This window comes from Mauremys reevesii, linkage group 1 (genome assembly GCF_016161935.1).
Source record: "Mauremys reevesii isolate NIE-2019 linkage group 1, ASM1616193v1, whole genome shotgun sequence".
Taxonomy (NCBI): domain Eukaryota; kingdom Metazoa; phylum Chordata; order Testudines; family Geoemydidae; genus Mauremys; species Mauremys reevesii.
Window position 1 is genome coordinate 9,016,713 of NC_052623.1, and position 24,582 is coordinate 9,041,294.

General features: G+C 46.8%; 2 protein-coding genes across 2 annotated transcripts; both read left to right on the plus strand.

Annotated features, from left to right (window-relative positions):
• The first annotated feature begins 7,358 nt into the window (after positions 1–7,358).
• On the plus strand, positions 7,359–8,297 carry LOC120399240 (olfactory receptor 52E2-like). Its single transcript, XM_039527350.1, has one exon. The coding sequence runs from the start codon at positions 7,359–7,361 to the stop codon at positions 8,295–8,297; it is 939 nt and encodes a 312-aa protein (XP_039383284.1).
• A 13,648-nt stretch (positions 8,298–21,945) lies between these two features.
• LOC120399212 (putative olfactory receptor 52P1) lies at positions 21,946–22,884 on the plus strand. The gene has a single exon (XM_039527254.1). It carries the CDS (start codon positions 21,946–21,948, stop codon positions 22,882–22,884), a length of 939 nt encoding a protein of 312 aa, XP_039383188.1.
• The last annotated feature ends 1,698 nt before the right edge of the window (positions 22,885–24,582 follow it).

Sequence of the window (24,582 nt, forward strand, 5' to 3'; positions counted from 1 at the left end):
GTAAGCTAGAATGGCTAATATCTCATTTTTGCTATTGGTTTGTGAACACCTTGGGTATTTGGAGCAGCAGTGGAGAGTTTTGCCTACGATTCACTGGCCTGATACTCAGGACAACCAAGTTGAGCAGTTTGGGGTTGAAATTGTCAAACACATGTTTTTGTCAAGTTCATCTGAGAAAACAGTCTTTCAACTGCAGCATTACTAAAAGGTAGGGACAGCAGTGAAAGAGCGAACAAGCCAAGTTCAATAAAGTCTTTGTCCCCAGTGGCATCCATGTGTTTGACAACTTCAACCTAAAACTGCTCAATCTGGTTGTCCTGAATATGACGCCAGGCAAACGCAGAGCCATCATTTCTTTTCAAGACAAACTATGGACATTGACTACGCACACTGAAAGCTGTTAGAAATAAATACCATAATCATTTCATTGTTGTTTTTCTATTACATACATTGTGGGCTCCTTTTGGGCTAATGTAATGTTTGAAACATTTATCAGTCCTCAACCGGGATACAAGTACCAGTAGGGGGCTTTTGACTTTGATTATCATCGCATAGCGTTGTGGCTAGCGTGGACAAACTCCTGCTATGCCTTGTAGGTTTTTTTTTTAAATAAATATTAAATCTGTACTAGGAATCTAATGAAAGTTTTCATTTGTTACTTATGTATACACCGATGTATTAATAAAAAAACCCAAACCCTTTGTTGAAAGAAGTGGATTGGGCTATTATCAGGTTAGTTTTTAAGTGATATTGGGTTATGAATGCAGGAGAAATCTGGCAACTCCAGACCAGAGGGTCCAGAAAAACAGCCCAGAAGGCACAGCTGGACTGGAGGCAGAGCAGCAGCACTGAGGAAGAAGGCAGAGGTGGGGAGTGGTAGCAGACAAGAGCCAGGAGTTGGGTCAGCATGGGAGCCAGAGGAAAAGTAGAGCAGGTAATTTTGGGGCCAGAGCCAGGACAGTGGATGCCAGCCATGGCACAAGTAACACGGCAGCCGAGAACAAAGAGCAGCTGGGAAGAGCAAGGTGAGGAGGCCACATACAGAGGCCCCAGGAGTGGGAGATGATGCTCTGCAGGAAGGCTTTGAAGGCTGGACTCAGAAGCAGGGACATGAATCTGATGGGAGGGCAGATGCTGGGGAGAAGGGTCCTGCCACCTAGAGCCTGAGGGCGTGTACCACTGCCAGAGCTGGTATCTTATCTGCGGTGTCACAGCCACACAGGCTGGAGACTTTTGCCGGAGCTCCAGATGGTGAGACAGAGAGGTGTGGAGAAGGGACCATGACTCTCTCACCTTTGAGAGTGGATGAGATTGGTCAATCTGCTTTAGTCACAGGTCTGATCCCCTGCCCTTCCTCTTCACTCTGAGGTTACGCCTCCAGCCAGGCCAGAAGCTGGAGCTCAGGCTAGGTAAAAGCAGCCCATAACCCTGGGAATCTGTGGGGAAGGGGGGAAGAAGAGAAGCCCCATGCCAATATCCCTGCCCCCCCACCTCCCTGCCTAGGGCAGATGGAGGGTCTGCAGCTCCCCAAAGCTGCCAACCCCTGGCGGCTCTTACCATGGCCCAGCTGCAGCTCTTCAGTCACTGAGGTCCTGCATCCAGACCAGGCCGGAAGCCAGAGATGGGTCAGTGTAAGAGCCATGCGGGCATCTGTGGAGAACTGGAGACCCTCCATCATCTCTGAATGGGGCTTTCCGGGGGGCAGGGACATGGGTTGGAGGCTGCTCTTGGCCACCATCCCCACCCCCAGAGAATCAGGCCCTCCAACCCAGATCTGGTTTCCAACTTGGTCAATGAGGGGTACTGAGGTGAAAAGGAGGGTTAGGCACAGGAACATGGAGGGGACAGTAGGGGTAGATGGTCTCCCTGTTTGTGAGCAGCATGTCAAGAGGAGCACGACACTTACTTGGTTCCTCCAGCACTTGCACCAGGAAATTGTCCAAAAGGCTCTCCAAAAACGTCCTGGATTGCCTGTGCATTGCTGCATTGCTCTTCCAGCAGATGTCAGGGTGATTGAAGCCTGTGATCTGGAACCAGGGCCTGTGATCTGGAAACTTCTGTTAGTTGTCTGAAGAAAGCCTCGTCTACCTCATCCTCCTGGTCTGGTGATCTATAGCAGACGCCCAGCAAGACATCACTCTGGTTACTCTTGCCTCTAAACTTAAGCCAAAAACTCTGAATGGTCTTTTCTCCAGTTTCATACTGGAGCTCTGAGCAATCTTACATGCAGTGCAAGTTCTCCCCTCCCTGCTCTGTGAGAGGCTCAAAAAGTGACTGGTTTCTCTGCTACAATCAAGATAGACCTTAACTCTTCACTTCAGCCCGCTGTGCATAGGACCTTGTTGTGAGACGTTCCCTTCAGGACTCCAGTCCCTAGTCTGTACAGAGCCAGTATGCCTGGAAACAGACTCCTGAGAGGGCAGAACTTTTGGGAAGGAGGTGGCCTTCTTGGCAGCTCAAACATCCTGCTGTTTGATCCCCCCACAGCAGAGTCAATGCCGGGCCTTAAAAACCTTTAAGGATGGAGATTCTACCACCTCCCTGGGAGACAAAGGATTCCCATCTTTGTAAATGTAGGGGTGGGGAAGAAGCCCTGACTCCTCCCCTCTATGGTTGTTTGCCCAAGAAGAAAGACTGCATGAGCCACCTGAGGGGAAGGCAAGGGGTCCGGTCTTCAAAGGAATATAACTGGAACTCTGAACCACCAAAACTTTGCAATCTCCCTAAAATAACATTTAGGGGGGGAATTTACATTTTGTAACCTGTTTCTTAAGTATATTGAGCTTAGCTTGCCTGCTTTGTTTACTTAAAATACAACTGTTATCTTTAATAAACTTATTTCTGGTTTATAATATAACCCAGTTTGTGTGATTTCTAACTGTGGGGTGAGAAGTTGTGAATACCCTCCTCCATATAAAGGGAAGAGGCGAATTTCATATTATTTTGGGTGTGTATCCCAAGGGAGGTGTCAGAGTAGCAGCCGTGTTAGTCTGTATCCGCAAAAAAAACAGGAGTACTTGTGGCACCTTAAAGACTAACAAATGGGTGCTATAGTAAGGACCATAAGCTGAGCCTTCCCAGAGCGGATCTCTGTCTCTCTGTGCGGCTGGGCGGGGCCTTGCCTGTGTGGCTAGTGAGTCTGGTCCAGCAAGACCAGGCTGGCACAATAGGCTGACTCAGTGATATCTCAGCACATCAGATGACATCCCAGCGGGTCCAACCCATGACAAATGCATACGAAGCTTAAGATCTTGAAGAGACTGGTGATCTTAAAGAGACAGTATGTGGTGTCATCTGCTGTTGTGTTGGGTGATAACAGGGCCTGGAGAGGCTGAATCACCAGCAAAGCAGGGTGAACAAGGGGCAGCCCAGCTGGGTGGTGAGAAAGGTGCAGCAGTTCCCACGTCTCCCAGAATGCACCTCGCAGATGAAATCCATCACACTCATACCCTCCAGAGCCCAAATTAGGGCAACAGGCACTCATCACACAAGCATGGGGGAGGGACTGTTGCCTGAAGAAAAGATCCAGATGCAGGTGTTGATTGATTCCTTTATCACTGTGTTCTCACCCCAGCAAGGCACAGCTACCTAAAACACCACCACACTGAAATGGTCCCAGGGCAACAGATTACGGAAACTCCAAAGCTGTTCACTCATAAAATGTGAGATACCATGTGAGATGAACTGCAGGTCATTTTGGCCCTGGGTCTGGTGAAGGAATTATAGAGTGAGTGGAGAAATCCCACGGTACTAGTTCTGACGCAGAACAACACAACCTGTTTCTGCATCAATTTCTGAAAGATCAACACTGTATTGACATTTGATGATAACCCGATTCAGAGAGTAGCTGAAATATTAGAATAGTTTGAACGCCTGGATGTATAGTCACTTTAGACCTCACAAAGGGATACTGGCAAATAGCTTTGATATCAGAATCCTGGGAGAAAAAAGCCTTTTCCACCCCCTACAGCTTGTATCAATTCAGGATCACGTAATTTTTCCTCCACATTGTTGCACTGACTTTTCAGAGCCTAATGGACTGGATATTACAACGACATGGGTGATATGCAGCAGTACGCTGCTACGATCAATTGAAAATGGCAGCATTCCCACACATAGTGCAGATGGCAGTACAGTACGGACACAAAAGAAACCTATTGTCAATTGCAAGATTGAACAGTCTGCAAAACTCACTTTTCCCCTGACAATCTGAGCCCCTGGTATTGGTGAATATTTTCTTCGGTCCCAGGGGCGGCTCTCAAGCCAAAGTTCTCCAGGGTCTATTTTCTGCTCTTCCTGCTGCTCACAGAGCCAAAGGAATTGTCTGGGAGTCCTGGCCAACCAGAGAGTCTGCAGGGACTGTACAGGGGAATCATAAAGGCTGCTGTCCAGCACGCTGAGTGTCAGACGTGAGATTCATACACTGATTCCAAGGGCTCAATCTTCCTGTCAAAGTAAGGATATTTCTTCCTTCTGCTGAGTGGGATTTTGGTGAGTTACCCGTTTCTGCATTACAATTAGTGCTGAGGGCTCAAGGAAGGGTTCCAGGGTTCAACTCAAGAATCATCTGGGCAGGAATTCAGCAGCACAGAAACTTAAACTGTTTAGTATTATCAGAAACGCCAAGGGATTCACTTGGTAAAATTGTACCTACAAGTGTATTGGAAATAGTTTAGACAAATATTTGTTTTTAAGATCCGTGTCTTGTCTTTTACTCTGTCCTTCTATCTGTCTTAGTAGCTTCCTTTTTGGGGGCTGTGTGGTTTTTCCTGCGGTTCGCTCAAGTTTTCCAATTCAGCAAATTCACTGGCCTCTGAAGAAGTGAAGCCAGAACCTCTGCAGCAGATATCTGTTACCAGAGGGTTCCCCACAAGAATGGGTCACACACTGGCCAGATTCTGCTCTCATATTCTGCCTACAGTGGGTGACTCCGACTGATACTGGCCTCCCTGAGAGCAAAATCCAGGCCCATGTGTTTGGGAATCCCACTCTTTCATGCCTGGTCCCAGAACGCCACATAAACTGGGAGTTTCCTTCAGACACATTCCGAACAAAACAAAATAATGCTCACACGTGAGTGGCAAATACCAGGGCACCTGTGCTGCTTTTCTTGTTGCACCCATAAACACGGCACGAAGCTGCGGGAGCTGCTACACAGGAACAACTCGCAAGCGAAGAAGTTTGCACATTTTATAAGGAGAGTTGGAAACTTTGGGACATGTGGGGGCCTAGATAAATGCAGCTGCCATGTGCAGGAGCCACTGCCAGATGCCTGAAACAATGGGACACTGGGAACCACAGTTAAGCACAAGGCGCTCTGGCAGCCATTTCTAAGCCAGCTCTGTTAGCCATTCACGGTGACGCTTGTACACACATTCCTCAGTGCAGAGATTTTATGGGCTCAGGTTATTCTTTTTCTCATCTAAAATATTCATCCATGCAGTTGGTCACGGGATCCCCCAGCCTCGTGAAATACCCACCTAGTGTAACGATTCTCAGGCACCACAGTCACATGAGAATTTCTCCCCATAGGGTTATATTTACCATGGTCAAGAATAGAAAAAATGCCTCCAGTAAGCTCAGGCATGAGCATGCAGGCAAAATGCCTCCAGCTGACTCCTGAGGACATGTTTGTAGATTCCAAGGCCAGAAGGGACCGTTGTGATCATGTAGTCTGACCTGCCCTAAATTAATTCACATTTGAACTAGAGAAGATCTTTTAGAGCAGTGGTTCTCAACTAGGGTACATGTCCTAGACAAATTAGAGGATTGGGCTGAAAGAAATCTGATGAGGTTCAACAAGGACAAGTGCAGAGTCCTGCACTTAGGATGGAAGAATCCCATGCACTGCTACAGACTAGGGACTGAGTGGCTAAGAAGCAGTTCTGAAGAAAAGGACCTAGGGGTTAGAGCGGACGAGAAGCTGGATATGAGTCAACAGTGCGCCCTCGTTGCCAAGAAGGCTAATGGCATTTTGGGCTATATAAGTAGGGGTATTGCCAGCAGATTGAGGGACGTGATCATTCCCTTCTATTTGACATTGGTGAGACCTCATCTGGAGTACTGGGTCCAGTTTTGGGCCGCACACTACAAGAAGGATGTGGAAAAATTGGAAAGAGTCCAGCGGAGGGCAACAAAAATGATTAGGGGGCTGGAGCACATGACTTATGAGGAGAGGCTGGGATTGTTTAGTCTGCAGAAGAGAAGAAGGGGGGGAGTTATAGCTGCTTTCAACTACCTGAAAGGTGCTGCAGTAAAAGGTGTAAGAAACCCAGCAGTGGGTAGATGGAGGGATGACCTTATGCCTAACAGCTAGACATCAGCTTGTCCCTGAAACTCATAGGCATATAGGCTTCCAAAATATTTATTTTGTTGTAAATATTGTAACAGGATAGGCTCAGGATCCATGTAAATGTCCCAACACTTCCTGATCCTTGCATGTCCCCAACTATGTCTTGTAACAATGAGTTCCACAATCTATTTAGGCATTGAGTGGAGAAAGCATTTTATTTATCTGTTTTGAATTTGCCACACTTCAGTTTAATTCAATATCTTCTTGATCTTGTGTAATCAGACAGGGACACCATGTTTTCCATCTACACTCTACCAGTCATACCTCTGAAACTGCTCTACTAGTCAGTAATTCAAAGACTTTTCTCATGTCCCCTCTTATTCATCTTCTTTGTAAGGGAACAATTCCAGTCGTTTCAACCTCTCTCCATATGAGAGTTTCCCCAGTCACTTGATCATTCTCGTTGCCCTTCCGTGAGCCCCTCTAGCTCTGCGATATCCTGTGTGAGAAGGGTGCCCCGTACTGCACAGAGGAAATCAAAGGAGAGTGAAACATCGACTGGCTGCTCTCATGACATTGTATTTTCTGTATGATTCCTCAGCCAACTCCTCCTGGATCCCAATGCTATACTTAGTTTCTGCTCTGCTTGCACTGTGAGTGGTGCTTCCCAAAGCTGTGTACAATGACGCCCAGGTTCCTGTACTAAATTCATATAGTCAAATTAGAACCTTGTAAGATGTTTGAGGAGTTCAATTTTTTCCCTCCAATGGCATACACGTTGCAGATATTGACATCCAAGTTTATCTGACATCATGCCGCCCATTCACCTGGCATGGTTAGTGCCTTCTGAGGATGTCTCTCGACACGAGTATGACTGAAATAATCTGGTGCCATCTGTAAAGGTTCCCACATCACTGCATACACTCCTTTCTAGATTGTTAATATCTATACCATATTTACCGTGTTAATTCTTATAAACTGTGTAACACACACACCCCCACTGTGTTTCTCTTCCTTCACAGGCACCTTGAACATTTCTGAGCACGATCGAAGCATCAACAACCTCATGGCAGCTTTCAACCTCACTCCCTCTGAACCTTCACCATTTATCCTAATGGGCATCCCAGGCCTGGAAGCTGCTCACATCTGGATTTCCATCCCTTTCTCTACAGTCTACATTATCGGCCTGTTCGGAAATTTCATGCTTCTGTTTGTTATAGGCAAAGAGCAGACCCTGCACAAGCCGATGTACTTGCTGCTCTGCATGCTGGCGCTCACAGATTTCGGCATGTCTACCTCTGTCGTGCCGAAGGCACTGTGTATATTTTGGTTCAATTTGAAAGGCATTACTGTGGGTGGCTGCCTCACCCAGATGTTCTTCATTCACACAGTTTCTGTTATGCAATCAGCCGTCCTCGTGACAATGGCCTTTGATCGTTATGTTGCCATATGTAACCCTCTGAGATATGGCACCATCCTCACCAATGCACGAATAGCTAAGCTAGGGCTTGTGGGTTTGACAAGAGCTGTTCTCTTCATTCTGCCCATGCCCCTGCTCCTCAGCAGGCAGCCATTCTGTGCCAACCGAATTATCCCCCATACGTACTGTGAGCACATGGCTGTGGCAAAGATGTCCTGTGGGGACATCACAGTCAGCAGGACCTACGGCTTGGTGATAGCAATTGTAGTCAACGTGTCAGACCTTACACTCATTGCCCTGTCCTATGGTCTGATCATCAGGGCCGTCCTCAGAATCTCCTCCAAGAAAGCCCACCTGAAAACCCTCAACACCTGCACATCTCACATCTGTGTGATGCTGATGTTTTATACTCCCGCCCTCTTCTCCTACCTGACGCAGAGGTTTGGTCAAGGAATTGCTTCCCATGTACATGTCACCTTTGCTAACTTCTATCTCCTTGTCCCCCCCATGCTCAACCCTATCATTTATGGTGTGAAATCCAAAGAGCTTTGTGACAAAGTGGGCAAATACACCCGCGGAAGGTGATTGCCACTGACTTTAAAACTGTGCAACAAGAGGGGGAAAGGAGATCTCCTCATTAATGAAGGATGCTCTGTCCCAGTTTGGCTGAGCTCAGCATTGTGGAAGTTCAGAGTCTGAGAAGCACCTCACACCTAACATCTTATCACTGCATCACCAAGTTCCCACTCTCTGACCATCACCTGACCTCTTTCAGTGTCATCCATCAGCTCCCAAGCCCACACACCCTGTCACTCGGCCTTTCTGTGACTAGCAGACCACCAGAAGATACTGAACTTTTCTGATGGAAGGTGGGTTTCCCTTAGTTCCTGTGTGAACAGGGTTCTTAATCAGTTTGACAAACTGGAACTACACTTTTCCATAGCCAAAGACAAAGTAAGAAACTATAGCGCTGAACAGCAATTCCGTGAACAAAATTTACCTGATTTTTCTACTTTCAATTCTTCTGTAATCCTGGAGAAGAAACCAAACGTTTCAGTTGAAATGTGTGAATATATAAAAGTTGCTGCAGGAATTCTGGCTATAGCTTGTTGCTGAGAGTTGTGAAACCATGTTTTTTTGAGAACCGGATTGATGTTTTAAGCTATGATATCACCTTGGAGTCACATTACTTACCACTTTGCACAGTCGATTTCAGAGTTGCTTTCAGCTGGACCTTTCAAAACACACACTAACCGTTCCCATTGTAAAAGATATCAGGAGTAGGTGTCGAAATTTCATGTCGGAGTTTGTGAAACAGGGATTATCAACAAACATTCAGGCGACTGAATCACTTGAAGTACTAAGTATTTCTACTGCACTCAGCCCTCCACGACCTAGATTGGCTAATTCCTAATTTTTGACATTGGTTTATGAACACCTTGGACAATTGGAGTAGCAGTGGAGAGTTTTGCCTATGGTTCACTGTCCTCATACTCAGGACAACCAAGTTGAGCAGTTTTGGGTTGAAGTTGTCAAACACATAGATGCCGCTGGGGACAAAGGCTTTATTGAACTTGGCTTGTTCGCTCTTTCATTGCTGTCCGTACCTTTTAGCAACACTGCCATTGAAATACTGTTTCTCAGATCAACTTAATAAAAACAAAACTGCACAATAAAATGCAAGAGGAACTTTTAGAAAACATTATTCATGTTAGGGCATATATGCAATGACACAAATTCTCTTGTGAACAGTTTGCACCAACAAAAGAAACGATTGCACTGGTCTCTGCCAATGTATGACCAGCACCAGGGGCGGCTCTAGGAATTTGGCTGCCCCAAGCAGGGCGGCGCACTGCGGGGGGCGCGCTGCCGGTCGCAGGTCCCGCGGCTGTGGGGGACCTCTTGCAGACGTGCCTGCGGGGTCCCGCGGCTCCGGTGGAGCATCCGCAGGCATGCCTGCGGGAGGTCCACCCGAGCCGCGGGACCAGCGGACCCTCCGCACTCATGCCTGCGGGAGGTCCGCTTGTCCCGCGGCTCTGCTGGACCTCCCACAGGCATGACTGCGGAAGGTCCGCCAGAGCCGCCTGCCGCCCTCCCGGCAAAATGCCGCCACAAGCGCGCGCTTGGCACGCTGGGGTCTGGAGCCGGCCCTGACCAGCACCAGAAGCATTCTACTTCTGTCAAAGACAGTGAGGATGAAATGTTGCATTTCAGAGACTAACAGTAACATACTAATTCAACACAACATATGGAGGTTGACTACCATTATTAAATGCCATTAGAAATAAATACCATATTAATTTTGCTATTGTTTTTGTTCTACATACATTTTGGTTTCCTTTTGGGTTATTTTATCACCGTCACTCTGTGTTTCTGTTTGAAACATTTATCATTCCTCAATCAGGCGACAAATACCAGTAGGAGGGATTGAATTTGATTTTCATCTCATAGCTTTGTTCCTAAAGTGGACAAACTCTTGTTGTGCCTTGTAGCTTTTAAAATAAATATCTAATTTGTATCAGGTATCTAATGAAAATTTTCACTTGTTACTTGCTGTATACAACAATGTGTTAATAAAAAAATGTGTAAAGCAGGATTGGGGTACTTTTAGGTTAGTTTTTAAGTGATATTGTGCAATGAATGAAATAGAAATCTGGCATCCCCAGAAAAACAGCCCAGAGGGCAGAGATGGGCCAGAGGCAAAGCAGCTGCACTGAGGAAGAAGGAAGAGGTGGGGAGCAGAAGCAGACCAGAGCCAGGGGCAATGCGGGAGCCAGGGCAAATCCATAGCAGGGAGCTGTGGGGCCAGAGCCAGGACAGTGGATGCTGACCGTGGCACAAGTAACATGGCAGCTGAGAACTAAGAGCAGCTGTGAAGAGCAAAGTGAGGAGGCCACGTGCAGAGGGTCCAGTGCAGGGAGATGTTGCTCGGCAGGAGGGCTTTGAAGACTGAACTCAGAAGGGAGGACATGAACCCAATGGGATGGCGGATGCTGGGGAGAAGAGTCCTGCCACCTAGAGCCTAAGGGCGTGTGGCCACTGCCAGAATAGGTGTCTGACCTGTGGTATCACCTCAGCGCAGGCTGGAGTCTTGGGCACGAACACCAGATAGGGGAGGGAGGCAGAGAAGAGACCATGGTCCTCACACATTTGAGAGTGCAGGGGCTTGATACTGGCTGCCAACTAGACACTGACCCATTCATAACTACCAGTTGAGCCTGATGATCTAGCTAGGTTTCTATCCACCGTATAGTCCATTCATCCAATCCATACTTTTTTTACTTGCTGGCAAGTATACTGTGGGAGACAGTAACAAAAGCTTTGCTACAGTCTAGATATATCACATCCACAGCTTTCCACATATCCATAGAGCCAGTTATCTCATCATAGAAGTGAATCAGGTGGGTCAGGCATGACTTGCCCTTGGTGAATCCATGTTGACTATTCCTGATCACCTTCCTCTTCTCTAAGCTGCTCCATGATTTTTCCAGGGACTGAGGTGAGGCTGACTGGCCTGTAGTTCCCCAGATTCTCCTTCTTTCCCCCCTTTTTTAAAGATGGGGAGTATATTTGCCTTTTTCCAGTCATCTGGAACCTTCCCTGATAGTTCTGAGCTTTCAGAGATAATGGCCAATGGCTCTGCAATCACATCAGTCAAGTCCCTCAGCATCCTTGGATTCATTAGATCCAGACTCACGGACTTGTGCATTTTCAGGTTTTCTAAATGGCCCATAACCTTTCTTTCACCACTGAAGGCTGCTCACCTCCTCACTATACTATACTGCACAGTGCAACAGTCTGGGGGCTGACTTTGTCTGTGAAGACTGAAGAAAAGAAACCATTGAATACTTCAGCTTTTTCCATATCACCTGTCATTAGGTTGCCTCCCCCATTCAGTAAGGGTCCCACACTTTCCCTGACCTTCTTTTTCTTTCTAACATGCCTGTAGAAACCCTTCTTGTTCCCCTAAAGCGATGAGCAGAGGTGGGAGGGATTAGTAGGGTTATGCTGACTACTCTGGAAAGCAATGAATAAGGTAGGTTTTCCCCCACTCCAGCCATTAAAGCATTCAGGGGGTTGTACTGAGGTGGTTGCTGGGTTGGGGGTCTACGTTTTCAACCTAAGAAAAAAATGGGGACTTCTGAGGTATATCAGGGCCACTACAGGCAGGAAAGGAAAATAAACAGGCACCGGTGCTCCGGGTACCTCTTCCTCTTGAAAGAAAGTTGCAGGATCAAACTGTATAGTCCTTAATCAAGTAAAACTTCTATTCTCATCAGTGCCTCCGCTCATAGATGCTAACATCAAAGTGTACAAGTGATAACGTGCTCAGTAACGATATATTTCATACTTAAATATCAGAGCCATCTTATCCAGGGCTACACGTCTTATACACATTGGCTCAGGGACAACATTTTCTAGCATATTCTGAATAGCACTGACCATGCAGATGGCACACAGTGAATAATATAAATAAAGACAATAATCAATTTTATGGACTCTGTGGGTGCAATTTCTGTTCTTTATTATGGAATTGGCTTGCATATAATTTGAGGCATAAACACATCTGATACTCATACAACACTTTCTCATTCCTTCCTTTTCACAAATTCAAAACAAAAAACAATAAAATAAAATGGTTTTCAGTTAAAATCTAAAACTTCACAGTAGCCATTTCTCTACAACCCAGCCTGCGGCAGAACCTGCCATCTGTTGGGGGTGTTAAGAGATTTCCTCTCATCCGACTCTCCTTTTCTCTCTTTCTTCATCTTTCCTTATTTTTCTGCTGCTTTTTCTGCTGCCAACCATGACATCCTTCCCAATTGCATGGGATCGCTTGCTGGAGTCTCAGGCCTGGTCTACACTAAGGGGGGGGGTGTCAAACTAAGGTACGGAAGTCCGGCTACATGAATAGCGTAGCTGAACTCGAACTACCTTAGTTCGAACTACTCACCCGTCCAGATGCCGCGGGATCGAAGTTTGTGGCTCCACCGCCGTTTGCAGTGGTGGAGTTCCGGAGTCGACGGGAGCGCGTCCGGAGTTCGAACTATCGCGTCTAGATTAGACGCGATAGTTCGAACTCCGAGAAGTCGAACTCTCCGCGTCAACCCGGCGGGTAAGTATAGACCTACCCTCAGAGAACTGGCCTTCTTGGTTTTGCCCCCATCTGTCAGAGTCCTCTTTTTGGAGCATGCAGAAGAGAGATAGGCTAGTCCAATGGATAGGGAGCTAGCCTTGAGTTCGGTGTCCTGCATGGACTTCCTCTATGACCTCCGGCCATTGCCTTAGCCACAGAAGGGTTTTTAGGCACCCAAAGATGTAGTTGGGCATCTAGTGGGATTTACAAAGCACCCAACCTCCTAGGTGCTTTTGAAAAGCCCACTAGGTGCCTAAATGCTTTTGAAAATATGGCTGCTAATCTCTCTGTGCCTCAGTGCCCCACCTGTACAATGGGGAAAACAGCACAGATCTAACTCACCGAGGAGCTGTGAGGGGAACTAGATTAGACATCGTGAGGTTAGACATTGTGAGGTGTTTAGATGCTACGGTTAGAGGGCCAAATAAGTACCACAGGTACAGGGGAACTTTTCTATACCACTGCTAGCCCTTCCCTGGGCTTTGGGCCCTTCTTTTCACCTATTTCCCTCATGTCTCCCTCTTTTTAAATGTAACCTTGGCTCAGAGGCCTTGGCTCTGTTTCTTCTTCCGACTTCACAGCATTCTCTCACCAACATCCTCCACCTCCTGCAGAGTGATTATTGTTTTACAGGCTCACCTAAGGACTTCCAGATTGTTAATTAAATTCCCAGCCCTTTCTTCCCTTAATCACCCTGCCTCTCTTTGAAAACAAAACACTGAGAACACTAAGAACTCCGCCTGGGAGCACAGCTCCTGTACGAAATGGTGCCCCTGGTCTAGACATCAGAGAATCCACATGGGAGTGTCTCAGGGGAGTGTGAGAAGTAACTGTGAGTCCTGCACTTGGTGGTGAAGGGACCTAGGTGAGCTGCATTTGGTCTGATTGTGTCACTGAAGGCCGTGTGGCTGGGACACCTGGGTTTCTCAGTCCAGGTGTGTGAAGTGAATGGGGTTAATCCCCCCTCGCTAGAACAGATCTCAGAGCTGCTGATCTTCTACCTGGACCTGGAAGCTGCCAATAGTGGAGACCTCCTCTTCCAGGCCTTACTGCCCCACCCTCATCTCCTTGACCTGGCAGCGGAGGGCCCCTCACCAGATGTCAATCCTAGCTGGTGTCAGTCTGAGACCTTCTGGACAATGGGTACCAGGACTGGGAGCACAACAGTGCTTCTCCTACAGCTGTGACCCCATTGTAGAGTAAGATAACTCTGCCCTTCGACCATGGGCAGAGATCATAGCTAGTGAGACAGTGCAGCCCTGCCGTGTACAGAGTTCATAGACAATGGCGATGATTAGTTGGTGGTTATCATTGTTTGTTGGTGGGAAAATGGGAAAAGTTTGTCTAGAGATGGGTTTATTTTGACGTTTGTACATGATCAGGAGGCTGTTTGCCTCGGAGCATAGAGGGCAGGGCAGAGGGGAGTTGGTTTGTTCCTCAGACACTGAAGGACAGCAAACAAGGGACCCCCAGCATTGTGATCTGGAAGGCCCTGGTAGCAAGAACAGAGTAAGGATCACGGTAACACACACAGAGAACGTTTTTACTATTGTGTATGTATGCTACAGTATCACTCAGTAAACAAGGTGTGTTTTATGGAGAGGGTCTCCTAGTCTCTTAACCAAAGCCCCTCAGTGCAGAACCCCACCCTAACCTGCAGGGTAACACCATGAAGTCACAAGACCTCATCAGACTTTCCCTGGCACTGGCCAAAACAGCTATCAATCGATCCAGGAAGATGACACTGAACAAGGAGTTTCCCTCCAAAAATATGAAGCCACCAAGCAGACTGATGCCATGGAGCAGACTGACGTGTGACAAGGCCTGGAAATGTTGCTACTAACAGTTTCACAGCAGGTACATTTAAAGACTTCAGGGATTTGTGTCTGAGAGAGCAATCCACACACAGTGTTCTGCAATCAAACGCACGGGCACAAACCGTATCACCAAGGGCTGCTAAGCAGGATCATGGCCCCCAGGATGGAGTCAATGTTCCCTGTAAGCTGCCACCTGCACAACAGTCCATCAAGTGCCACACACTTGATTATTACAGCCGTGCCCATCCTCAGCGACAGCAACTTGCATTTTCCTTGGTAGATTCAGTCAGAGAAAGGGACAGAGTGAAGAGAAAACCCTCTAACACAGGTGTCTGCTGATTGAAATTTGGTGGATTAAGTAAGCCCCCAGGTAGTTCAGTTTGGGTGTGTGGCACCATCTGCTGTCGTGTTGGGTGATAACAGGGCCTGGAGAGGCTGAATCACCAGCAAAGTAGTGTGGAAAAGGGCCAGCCCGGCTGGGTGGTTAGAGGGGTGCAGCAGTTCCCATGGCTCCCAGACTGAACTCCTGGGCTGATAACTCATCACACTCATACCTTTCAGAGCCCAACAGGCACCTTTGATACAAGCATGGGGAAGAGACTGTATCCAGAACAAAAGATCAATATATAGCAATTGGTTGATTCCTTTACCCATGTTCCCACCCCGGCATGGTAAAACACCACAGTGAGTGGAGAAGGCCCATTGTACTAGTTCTCACACAGGATAGCATAACCCCGTTTCTGCATCGATTTCTGAAAGATCAACAGACTATCGAAATTTGATGATTACCCAATGCAGAGAGGAGATGAAATATTAGAAGAGTTTGAGCTTCCAGATATACATCCACTTTAGACCTCACAAACAGATATTGTCAAATAGCTTTGATACCAGAATCCTGGGAGAAGAGAGCCTTTTCCATGTCCTACAGCTAGCATCTATTAAAGATCGCTTCATTTTGCCTTCACAGAGTGGTGCTGACTTTTCAGCCAATAATGCACTGTATATTACAATTGCATGGGCAGTATGCAGCTGTATGCTTCTACGATCAATTGAAAAGGCTTTTGGTCCCATATCTTGTGGCAGCATTCCCACACACAGTGCAGATGGCGGTACATTACACACAGGGGGAAAAAATAAACGTCAATTGCTAGGCTGAAAAACAGACTGTAAGACTCAGTTTGCCCTGGCAATCTTGAGCCCCTGATATCGGCAAACCATTTCTTTACTCCCAGGGGAGGCTCTCAAGCTGAAGTTCTCCAGGGTCTATTTTCTGCTCATCCTACTGCTCACGGAGCCAAGGGAATTGTCTGGGAGTCCTGGCCAATCTGAGAGTCTGCAGGGACTGTACAGGGGAAACATAAAAATCGCTGCCCAGCGTGGCGAGCATCAGACATGTGAGATTCATACCTTCATTCTTAAGGCTCTTCCTTCCTGTTGCTGTAAGGAGATTTCTTCTCTCTTCTAAGCAGGATTTTGGTGAGTTGTCTGTTTCTGCATTAAAGTTAGTGCTGAGGGCTCAGGGAAAGGTTCCAGGGTTCAACTCAAGAACAATCTGGGCAGGAATTCAGCAGCACGGTAACTTGAACTGTTTAAGTATTGTCAGAAACACCAAGGGATTCACTTGGTAAAATTGGAACTACAAATGTATTAGACATAGTTTAGACAAATATTAATTTTTATAATCAGTTCCTTGTCTTTTACTGTGTCGTTCTGGCCGTCTCAGTAGTTTTTTAATTTTTTTTTCTCTTTTTGGTGTGTGTGTGTGGTTTTTCCTCTGGTTTGCTCATATTTTCCGATTCATCAACTTCACTGGCCTCTGAAGAAGTGAAGCCAGAACCTCTGCAGCAGATATCTGTTACCAGAGGGTTCACAACAAAAATGGATCACACACTGGCCAGATTCTGTTCTCACATTCTGCCTATAGTGGGTCACTCCAGAATGAAACTGGCCTCCCTGAGAGCAAATTCAAAACCCATGTGTTTGGAATCCCCCATCTTTCATGCTTGGTCCCAGAACGCCACATAAACTGGGAGTTTCCTTGGGACTCTTTCTGAGCACAACAAAATAATGCCTCCGTAGCAGGACCCACTGAGATCTATGGCACTCTCCCAACACAGCCACTCTAAATCCACATGTAGGGACCTAAATAAATGGCCTGATTTACTCCAACCACAAGCCACCAGTGATTTCAACTGGAGTCCTCCTGTGGCCTTTAAGGATGGGTGAGTTCATTTGGACCCAAAATAACAACTGACAAGAGTCTCGCTGAAATCTCACACTCACAGACTTACAGGTTCAGAACAATCAGGATAACGATTTTGTGTGTAGGGAGAGGGGTCTTCTCTTTTTGTGCCCCAGCATCTTCGGTACTGAATAGGATGAGAATCATGAAAATAAAAGCAAGTTTCTGGCTTAAGGAAACCAGGCGGAGGCCCCAGAACGCACAGTGTGTGGTGGTGGTAGGGAGAATGTGCGGGTGGATGTGCTGTATCTAGATCACAGTGGCAGGGGTCCTGAAAACAGACGAAATAGGGAACCGACATTCTGCCCAATTCACAGACCAGCAAGGTGTATTGAGGCCTCCTGGGGCAGAGGGGTGTCTCAGATAATAATGGAATGTGGACCACACTGTAGCAGATTGTCTCTGACACCATCCCCCATATGGACCATCCCTCCTGCTGTGAGCACCCCCTCTACAGCCTCCTGGTAATGTCAGCAATTGCCAAGATGGAAAAGCAGCCTCAGGAAGGGGTGTCTGGGTTTCTAACAGGCTGCAATACAATAAAGCTTTGGGTCTTTTGAGGAAGAGTTATACGTGCTGGTTCTTTTTAGTCTCCATGTCCTCTCTCCCTCCCGCCGGGTCTGTCCCTCTCTCCTTCCCTGCACAGGCTGGGCCCCTGCTGTTGGGGTTCCCTTCACCCCTGGAGCGCAGCTCAGACAGATCTCCCCTTCTGGCCCGTGCAGGCAGACGGTGAGTTTAACCCAGCCAGATGACGTATTTCTGTGAGCTGTCGCTGTGGGGTCTGGCGCCTGGTTTCTGTCCTGGGTGAGTGGTATCACTGGGTGGCAGTAGTGTGAGTTGTGAGGATGGGGGATATAAATGGACAGGCAGGGAACGTTCAGTGTTGTGGGGCAGGCAGGGGGTGTACAAGGGCAGGTGGGGAGCCCTGGGGGTTGTGGGGCAGGCAGGGGCTGTACACAGATAGGCAAGCAAACGGGGGATGGGAGCACAGTGTACTCAGAGAGGCGGGAAGTAATTGGGTTGTGGGGTAGGCAGAGGGTGTTCATGTACAGGTGAGCAAACGCTGGGGGTTGTGGCAGTGGGGTGGGCTGTGGGGCAGGCAGGGGTTACATGGCCAGGTGGACAGTACTGCTTCGGGTGGGGATGGGGAGTGTATGTGCAAAGCACTGGTTCATGTGAGGCCTGGGAGCAGGGAGTACATGGACAGGTGAGCAAACGCTGGGCGTTGTGGGGGTGGGGAGCGACATTCACATGGTCAGGCAGCCAGCGCTGTTCAAACTGAATTTTCCTTTGTGATTGTTGGTCCAAGGCCAGCACCGGGACCTTTCCTGGCCTTGAATGTGTGTGTGTGGGTCTCAGGGTCTCTCTTGCCTCACAAGCCACAGAGCTGCAGCCTGGGTGTCACAACCTTTACGCAGTTTTGTTTCCAATTGTTGTTGTTGTTACGTAACTTGAGGCATCTCACCGGTGAAAAGAACCATTGATCTTTGCTTCTCAGATGGTTCAATTTCCCATTATACTCTGACCCCCTGTCCATACTCTCCTTCCCAATCCCAGGGTGCCCTGATTCCAACAGCACGCTGGGCGCTGGTGTCTGCTTCATGCTCCCCGTCATCCCTGGCTCCCACAACCTTTGAACTGCTCTATGCCCACCACAGCTCTTCCTCTGTAGGGGGTGAGGTGCCTCCCATCACACCTGCTGCCTTGGCTGGGGGGTAGGTAATCAGTGACTGTGTCTCACCAGTGAGATGCTCACAAACGAGTGGCAAATACCAGGGCACCTGTGTTCCTTTTCTTGTTGCACTCATAGACGTGGCATGAAGCTTGAGGGGCTGCTGCACAGGAACAACTCACAAGCCGAGAAGTTTTCACATTATATCATGAGAGATGGAAACTCTGGGACATGTGAGGGCCGAGATAAACACAGCTGCCCTGTGCAGGAGCCACTGGCAGATGCCTGAAACAATGGGCCACTGGGACCTAGATGCTAAACCCAGGATGCTCTGGGACCATTTCTAAGCCAGCTCTGTTAGCCGTTCATGGTGATGCTTGTACATTCATTCCTCAGTACAGAGATTTTATGGGCTCAGGTTATACTTTTTCTTACCTAAAATATTCATCCATGCAGTGTGTCATGGGATCCCTAAGCCTTGTGAAATACACACCTAGTGTCATGTTTCCAAGGCGCCTCACATAGGGCAAAATTTACCATGGTCATGAATAGAAAAAAAGACTTCAGTAAGCTCAGGCTTGAGCGTACAGGCAAAATGCCTCCAGCTGCCTCCTGAGGACATGTTTGTAGATTCCAGCACCAACGCCGTTGCGATCATGTAGTCTGACCTCCCGCATAGCACATGCCAGAGGCCTGCCTGGAAATAATTTGTGTTTGAACTAGAGAAGGTCTTTTAGAGCAGCAGTTCTCTCCAAGGGTACAGGTGCCCCTAGGCGTGCAGAAAGGCTTTCTGGGGGGTATGTCAACTCCTCTAGATAGTTGCCTAATTTTACAACAGGCTGAATGAAAAGTAGTAGCAAAGTCAGTACAAATAAAATTTTCCTACAGACTTCTTTATACTGCTTTATATACCATACACCGAAATGTAAGTAAAATATTTGTATTCCAATTTATTTACTTTAAAAGTACATGGTAAAAATTGGAAAGTAAGCAATTTTTCAGTAATAGTGTGCTGTGTCACTTGAGTATTTTTATGTCTGATTTTGTAAGCGAGTAGTTTTTAAGTGAGGTGAAACTTGGGGTGTGCAAAACAAATCAGATTCCTGAAAGGGATCCAGTAGTCTGGAAATGCTGAGACCCATTGTTGGAGAGAGACATCCAACCTTGGTTTAAAAATTATTCCATTGGTTAATTACTCTCAGCATTTGATAAGTGTTCCCTTATTTCCAGTCAGAATGTGTCTAACTTCAACTTCCAGCCATTGGATTGTGTTAGACCTTCCTTTGCTAGACTGAAGAGCTCACATTAAATATTTGTTCCCCATGTAGGTACTTAAAGACTGTGACCAAGTCTCCCCTTTATACTATAAGACAGGTTTAAATTCTTTCCTTATTCTGGTGGCTCGTCTCTCCACCCTTCTTGAATATACAGGATTCCAGTAGCAGGCTCACTAGCACCAAATACAAAGGTAAAATAACCTCTCTGCTTCTTCTTGAGATTCCCCCAGTTATCATCCCAGGATTGCATAAGCTATATTGGCCAACTGGTAAAAGTGAGAGTCTCATTGGTTAGCTAATTATCGCTTCACACCTCCAAATCTTGTTCAGAGTCATTCCGCTTCCCATGATTGAGACCAGCATTGTTATCTCTCAGGCAAAGCTGGATGCCTGCAAGAAAGTGTCTCATCAAAAGAAAAAGAGGAAGTAACAGAGGTGCAGGCCTGTAACCTTAAATAGCAAAACCCTTGTGCTCTTCATGTCACTTCTGATGAGCACATAGTTATAGCACAGCAGGATAATGTCTGTTTCCATGAGGGAAACTTGGCTCCTTTCCAACATAGGAATTGCATCGTGGATGAGACCTATGGTCCATCTCGTTCAGTGTCCTCTCTCTGACAGTGACAGCTCCCGGTGCTGCAAAAAAGGTGTAAGAAACCCAGCAGTGGGTACATGAGGGGATGAACTGACCATAATGAGAGTATCCCCATAATGTCTAACAGCTAGAGACTGGCTTGTGCCCTGAAACACATGGGCGTATGGCAGTGTTTCCCAAACCTGCCCCTTTGTAGGGAAAGCCCCTGGTGGGCCAGGCTGGTTTGTTTACCTGCCCCGTCCGCAGGTCCAGCTGATCGCGGCTTCCACTGGCTGCAGTTCGCTGCTCCAGGCCAATGGGAGCTGCAGGAAGCAGCAGCCAGTACAACCCTCGGCCCACGCTGCTTCCAGCAGTGCCCATTGGCCTGGAGCAGGGAACTGCGGCCACTGGGAACCATGATCGGCCGGACCTGCCAACATGGCAGGTAAACAAACTGGCCTGGCATGCCAGGGGCTTTCCCTACACAAGCGGCAATTCCAAGTTTGGGAAATACTGTCCTATGGGCTTTCCAAAATATTTATTGAGCTATAACTATGGTAACTAGTTAGTCTCACTATCCATATAAATATCCAAACATTTCCTGATTCTTGCTTAGCTCATGGTCTCAGCTACATTTTGTGGCAAGGAGTTCCGCAGTTTACTTAGGCATCAAGTGAGGAAAGAATTCTTTTTTTCTCTGTTTTGAATTTGCCACTTTTCAGTTTAATTGAATGTTCTCTTGATCTTGTGTTATCAGACAGGCAGAACACATTCTCGATCTATGCTTTACCAGTTAGCCCTCTGAAACCTCTCTATCAGGCAGTAAGTTATAAAATTTTCTCATGTCCCCTCCTATTCATCTCCTTAGTAAAGTAACAATCCCAGTCTCATCAATCTCTCTCTATATATGAGAGTTTCCCCAGGCAATTGATCATTCTCGTTGCCCTTCCGTGAACCCCTCTCGCTCTGCAGTACCCTGTGCGAGAAGGGTGCCCAGTAGTGCACAGAGGAGTCCAGAAGAGTCCAGAGTCCAGATCATTGACTGACTGATTTCATGGCATTGTATTTTCTGTATGATTCCTCATCCCACTCCTCCTGGATCCCAATATTTTCTTTGTGTCTTCTGTGTTTGCACTGTATGTAGGACTTCCCAAAGCCCAGATCCCTGTACTGAATTCATACAGTTAAATTAGAACCTCATAAGATGTTTGAGGAATACACATTTTCCCCTCCAATTCACTCCAGTTATTAACATCCAAGTTTATATGCCATCATGCCACCCATTCACCTGTCTTGGTAAGCTCCTTCTGAGGGCTTCTCTGCACTTGAGTATGACCTAAATAATCTGGTGCCTTCTGTAAATGTTCCCACCTCACTGCTCACCCCCCTTTCTAGATTGTTAGTAGCTATAAAATTGCTATTTTTTATAATCTGTGTAAACCCCCTTGCTTTGCTTCTCTCCCTTCACAGGCACCTTGAACATTTCTGAGCCCGATCGAAGCATCAACTACCTCATGGCAGCTTTCAACCTCACCACCTTTGACCCTTCACCATTTATCCTAATGGGCATCCCTGGCCTGGAAGCTGCCCATCTCTGGATTTCCATCCCTTTCTCTACGTTCTACATTATCAGCTTGTTTGGAAATTTCATGCTTCTGTTTGTTGTAGGCAAAGAGCAGACCCTGCACAAGCCGATGTACCTGCTGATCTGCATGCTGGCGCTCACAGACATTGGCATGTCTACCTCCGTCATGCCAAAGGCACTGTGTATATTATGGTTCAATTTCAAAGGCATTACCGTGGGTGGCTGCCTCACCCAGATGTTCTTTATTCACGCAGTTTCTGTTATGCAGTCAGCCGTCCTTGTGACAATGGCCTTCGATCGCTACGTTGCCATATGTAACCCTCTGAGATACGCCACAATTCTCACCAACGTACGAATAGCTAAGCTAGGGCTTGTGGGTTTGACACGAGCTGTTCTCTTTATTCTGCCCATGCCGCTACTCGTGAGCAGGCTGCCATTCTGTGCCAACCGCATTATCCCTCACACATATTGCGAGCACATGGCTGTGGCAAAGATGTCGTGTGGAGACTTCACAGTCAACAGGACGTACGGCTTGGTGGTAGCATTTGTGGTCATTGGGTTTGACCTGACACTCATTGCCCTGTCCTACAGTCTGATCATCAGGGCCGTCCTCAGAATCTCCTCCAAGCAAGCCCACCAGAAAGCCCTCAACACCTGCACATCCCACATCTGTGTGATGCTGATGTCTTATACTACCTGCCTCTTCACCTACCTGACACAGAGATTTGGTCAGGGAATTGCTTCCCATGTGCATGTCACCTTTGCTAACTTCTATCTCCTTGTCCCTCCCATGCTCAACCCTATCATTTATGGAGTCAAAACTAAAGAGCTTCGTGATAAAGTGGGCAAATACACCTGCAGAAGGTGATAGTCAAGGACCACTGACTTTAAGGCTGTGTGAAAAGAGGGGGAAAGAAAATCTCCTCAGTAATCAAGAGTGCTCTGTCCACTTTCACTGAGCTCAGCATTGTGGACGTTCAGATTTTGAGAAGCTTCTCACACCTATCATCTTATCACTCCATCATGAAGCACTGCTCTCTCTGATGCCGAGTTCCCTCTCTCTGACCATCACCTGATCTCTTTCAGTGTCACCCATCACCCCTAAATGCTAAACACCCTATCAATCGGCCTTTCTGTGACTACCAGGCCACCAGAAGATACTGCAGTTTTCTGACAGAAGGTGGGTTTCCATTAGTTCCTGTGTGAACAGGGTTCTTAATCAGTTTGACAAACTGAAGCTACACTTTTACATAGTTAAAGACAAAGAAAGAAACTACAGTGCTGAACAGCGATCCAGTGAACAAAATTTACCTGATTTTTCTACTTTTCATTCTTCTGTAATCCTGGAGAATAAACCAAATGTTTCAGTTGGAAAGTGCAAAGATAGTAAAGTTGCTGCAGGAATTGAGGCTAGAGCTTGTTGGTTAGAGACGTGAAACTGTGTGTTTTTGAGAACCAGACTGATGTGTTAAACTATGATATCAACTTTGTTTCACGTTACTTACCACTTTGCAAGGCCAATTTTAGGCTTTCTTTCAGCTAGACCTTTCAAAACACACCCTAACCATTCCCATTAAAAAATAGGTAATAATTAGAGATATACCAATCTCCTAGAACTGGAAGGAGCCTTGAAAGGTCATTGAGTCCAGCCCCTGCCTTCACTAGCAGGACCAATTTTTGCCCCATACCCCTAAGTGGCCTCCTCAAGAATTAAACTGACAACCCTGGGTTTAGCAGGCTGTCCCTCCCCCTACTGAGCTATCCCTCCCATTGTTGAAGATATCAAGAGTAGGTGTCAAATTTTCATGTTGGAGTTTGTGAAACAGGTGAAACAGAGATTATCACCAAACATCCAGGTGATTGAATCACTTCCAGCACTAAGTCCTTCTGCTGCACACAGCCCGGCACGAGCTAGATTGGTTAATATCTCATATTTGCCATTGGATTGTGAACACCTTGGACAATTGGAGTAGCAGTAGAGAGTTTTGCCTATGGTTCACTGTCCTCATACTCAGGACAACCAAGCTGAGCAGTTTTGGGTTAAAGTTGTCAGACACATGGATGCCGCTGGGGACAAAGACTTTAATGAACTTGGCTTGTTTGCTCTTTCGTTGCTGTCCCTACCTTTTTGCAACACTGCAGTTCAAAGACTGTTTCTCAGATGAACTTAATAAAAACAAAACTGCACAATAAGATGCAAGAGGAACTCTTAGAAAACATTCTTCATGTTTGGGCGTATATGCAACGAGACAAGTTCTCTTGTGAACAGTTTGCACCAACAAAAGAAACAATTGCACTAGTCTCTGCTGATGTAGGACCAGCACCAGAAGCATTCTATTTCCAACGAAGACAGCGAGGATGAAATGTTTCATTTTTGAGACTAACAGTAACATACTAATTCCACACAATGTATGGAGATTGACTACCATTATTGAATGCCATTAGAAATAACTACCATATTAATTTTACTATTGTTTTTGTTCTACATACATTTTGGTTTCCTTTTGGGTTATTTTATCACCATCACTCTGTGTTTCTGTTTGAAAAATTTACCATTCCTCAATCA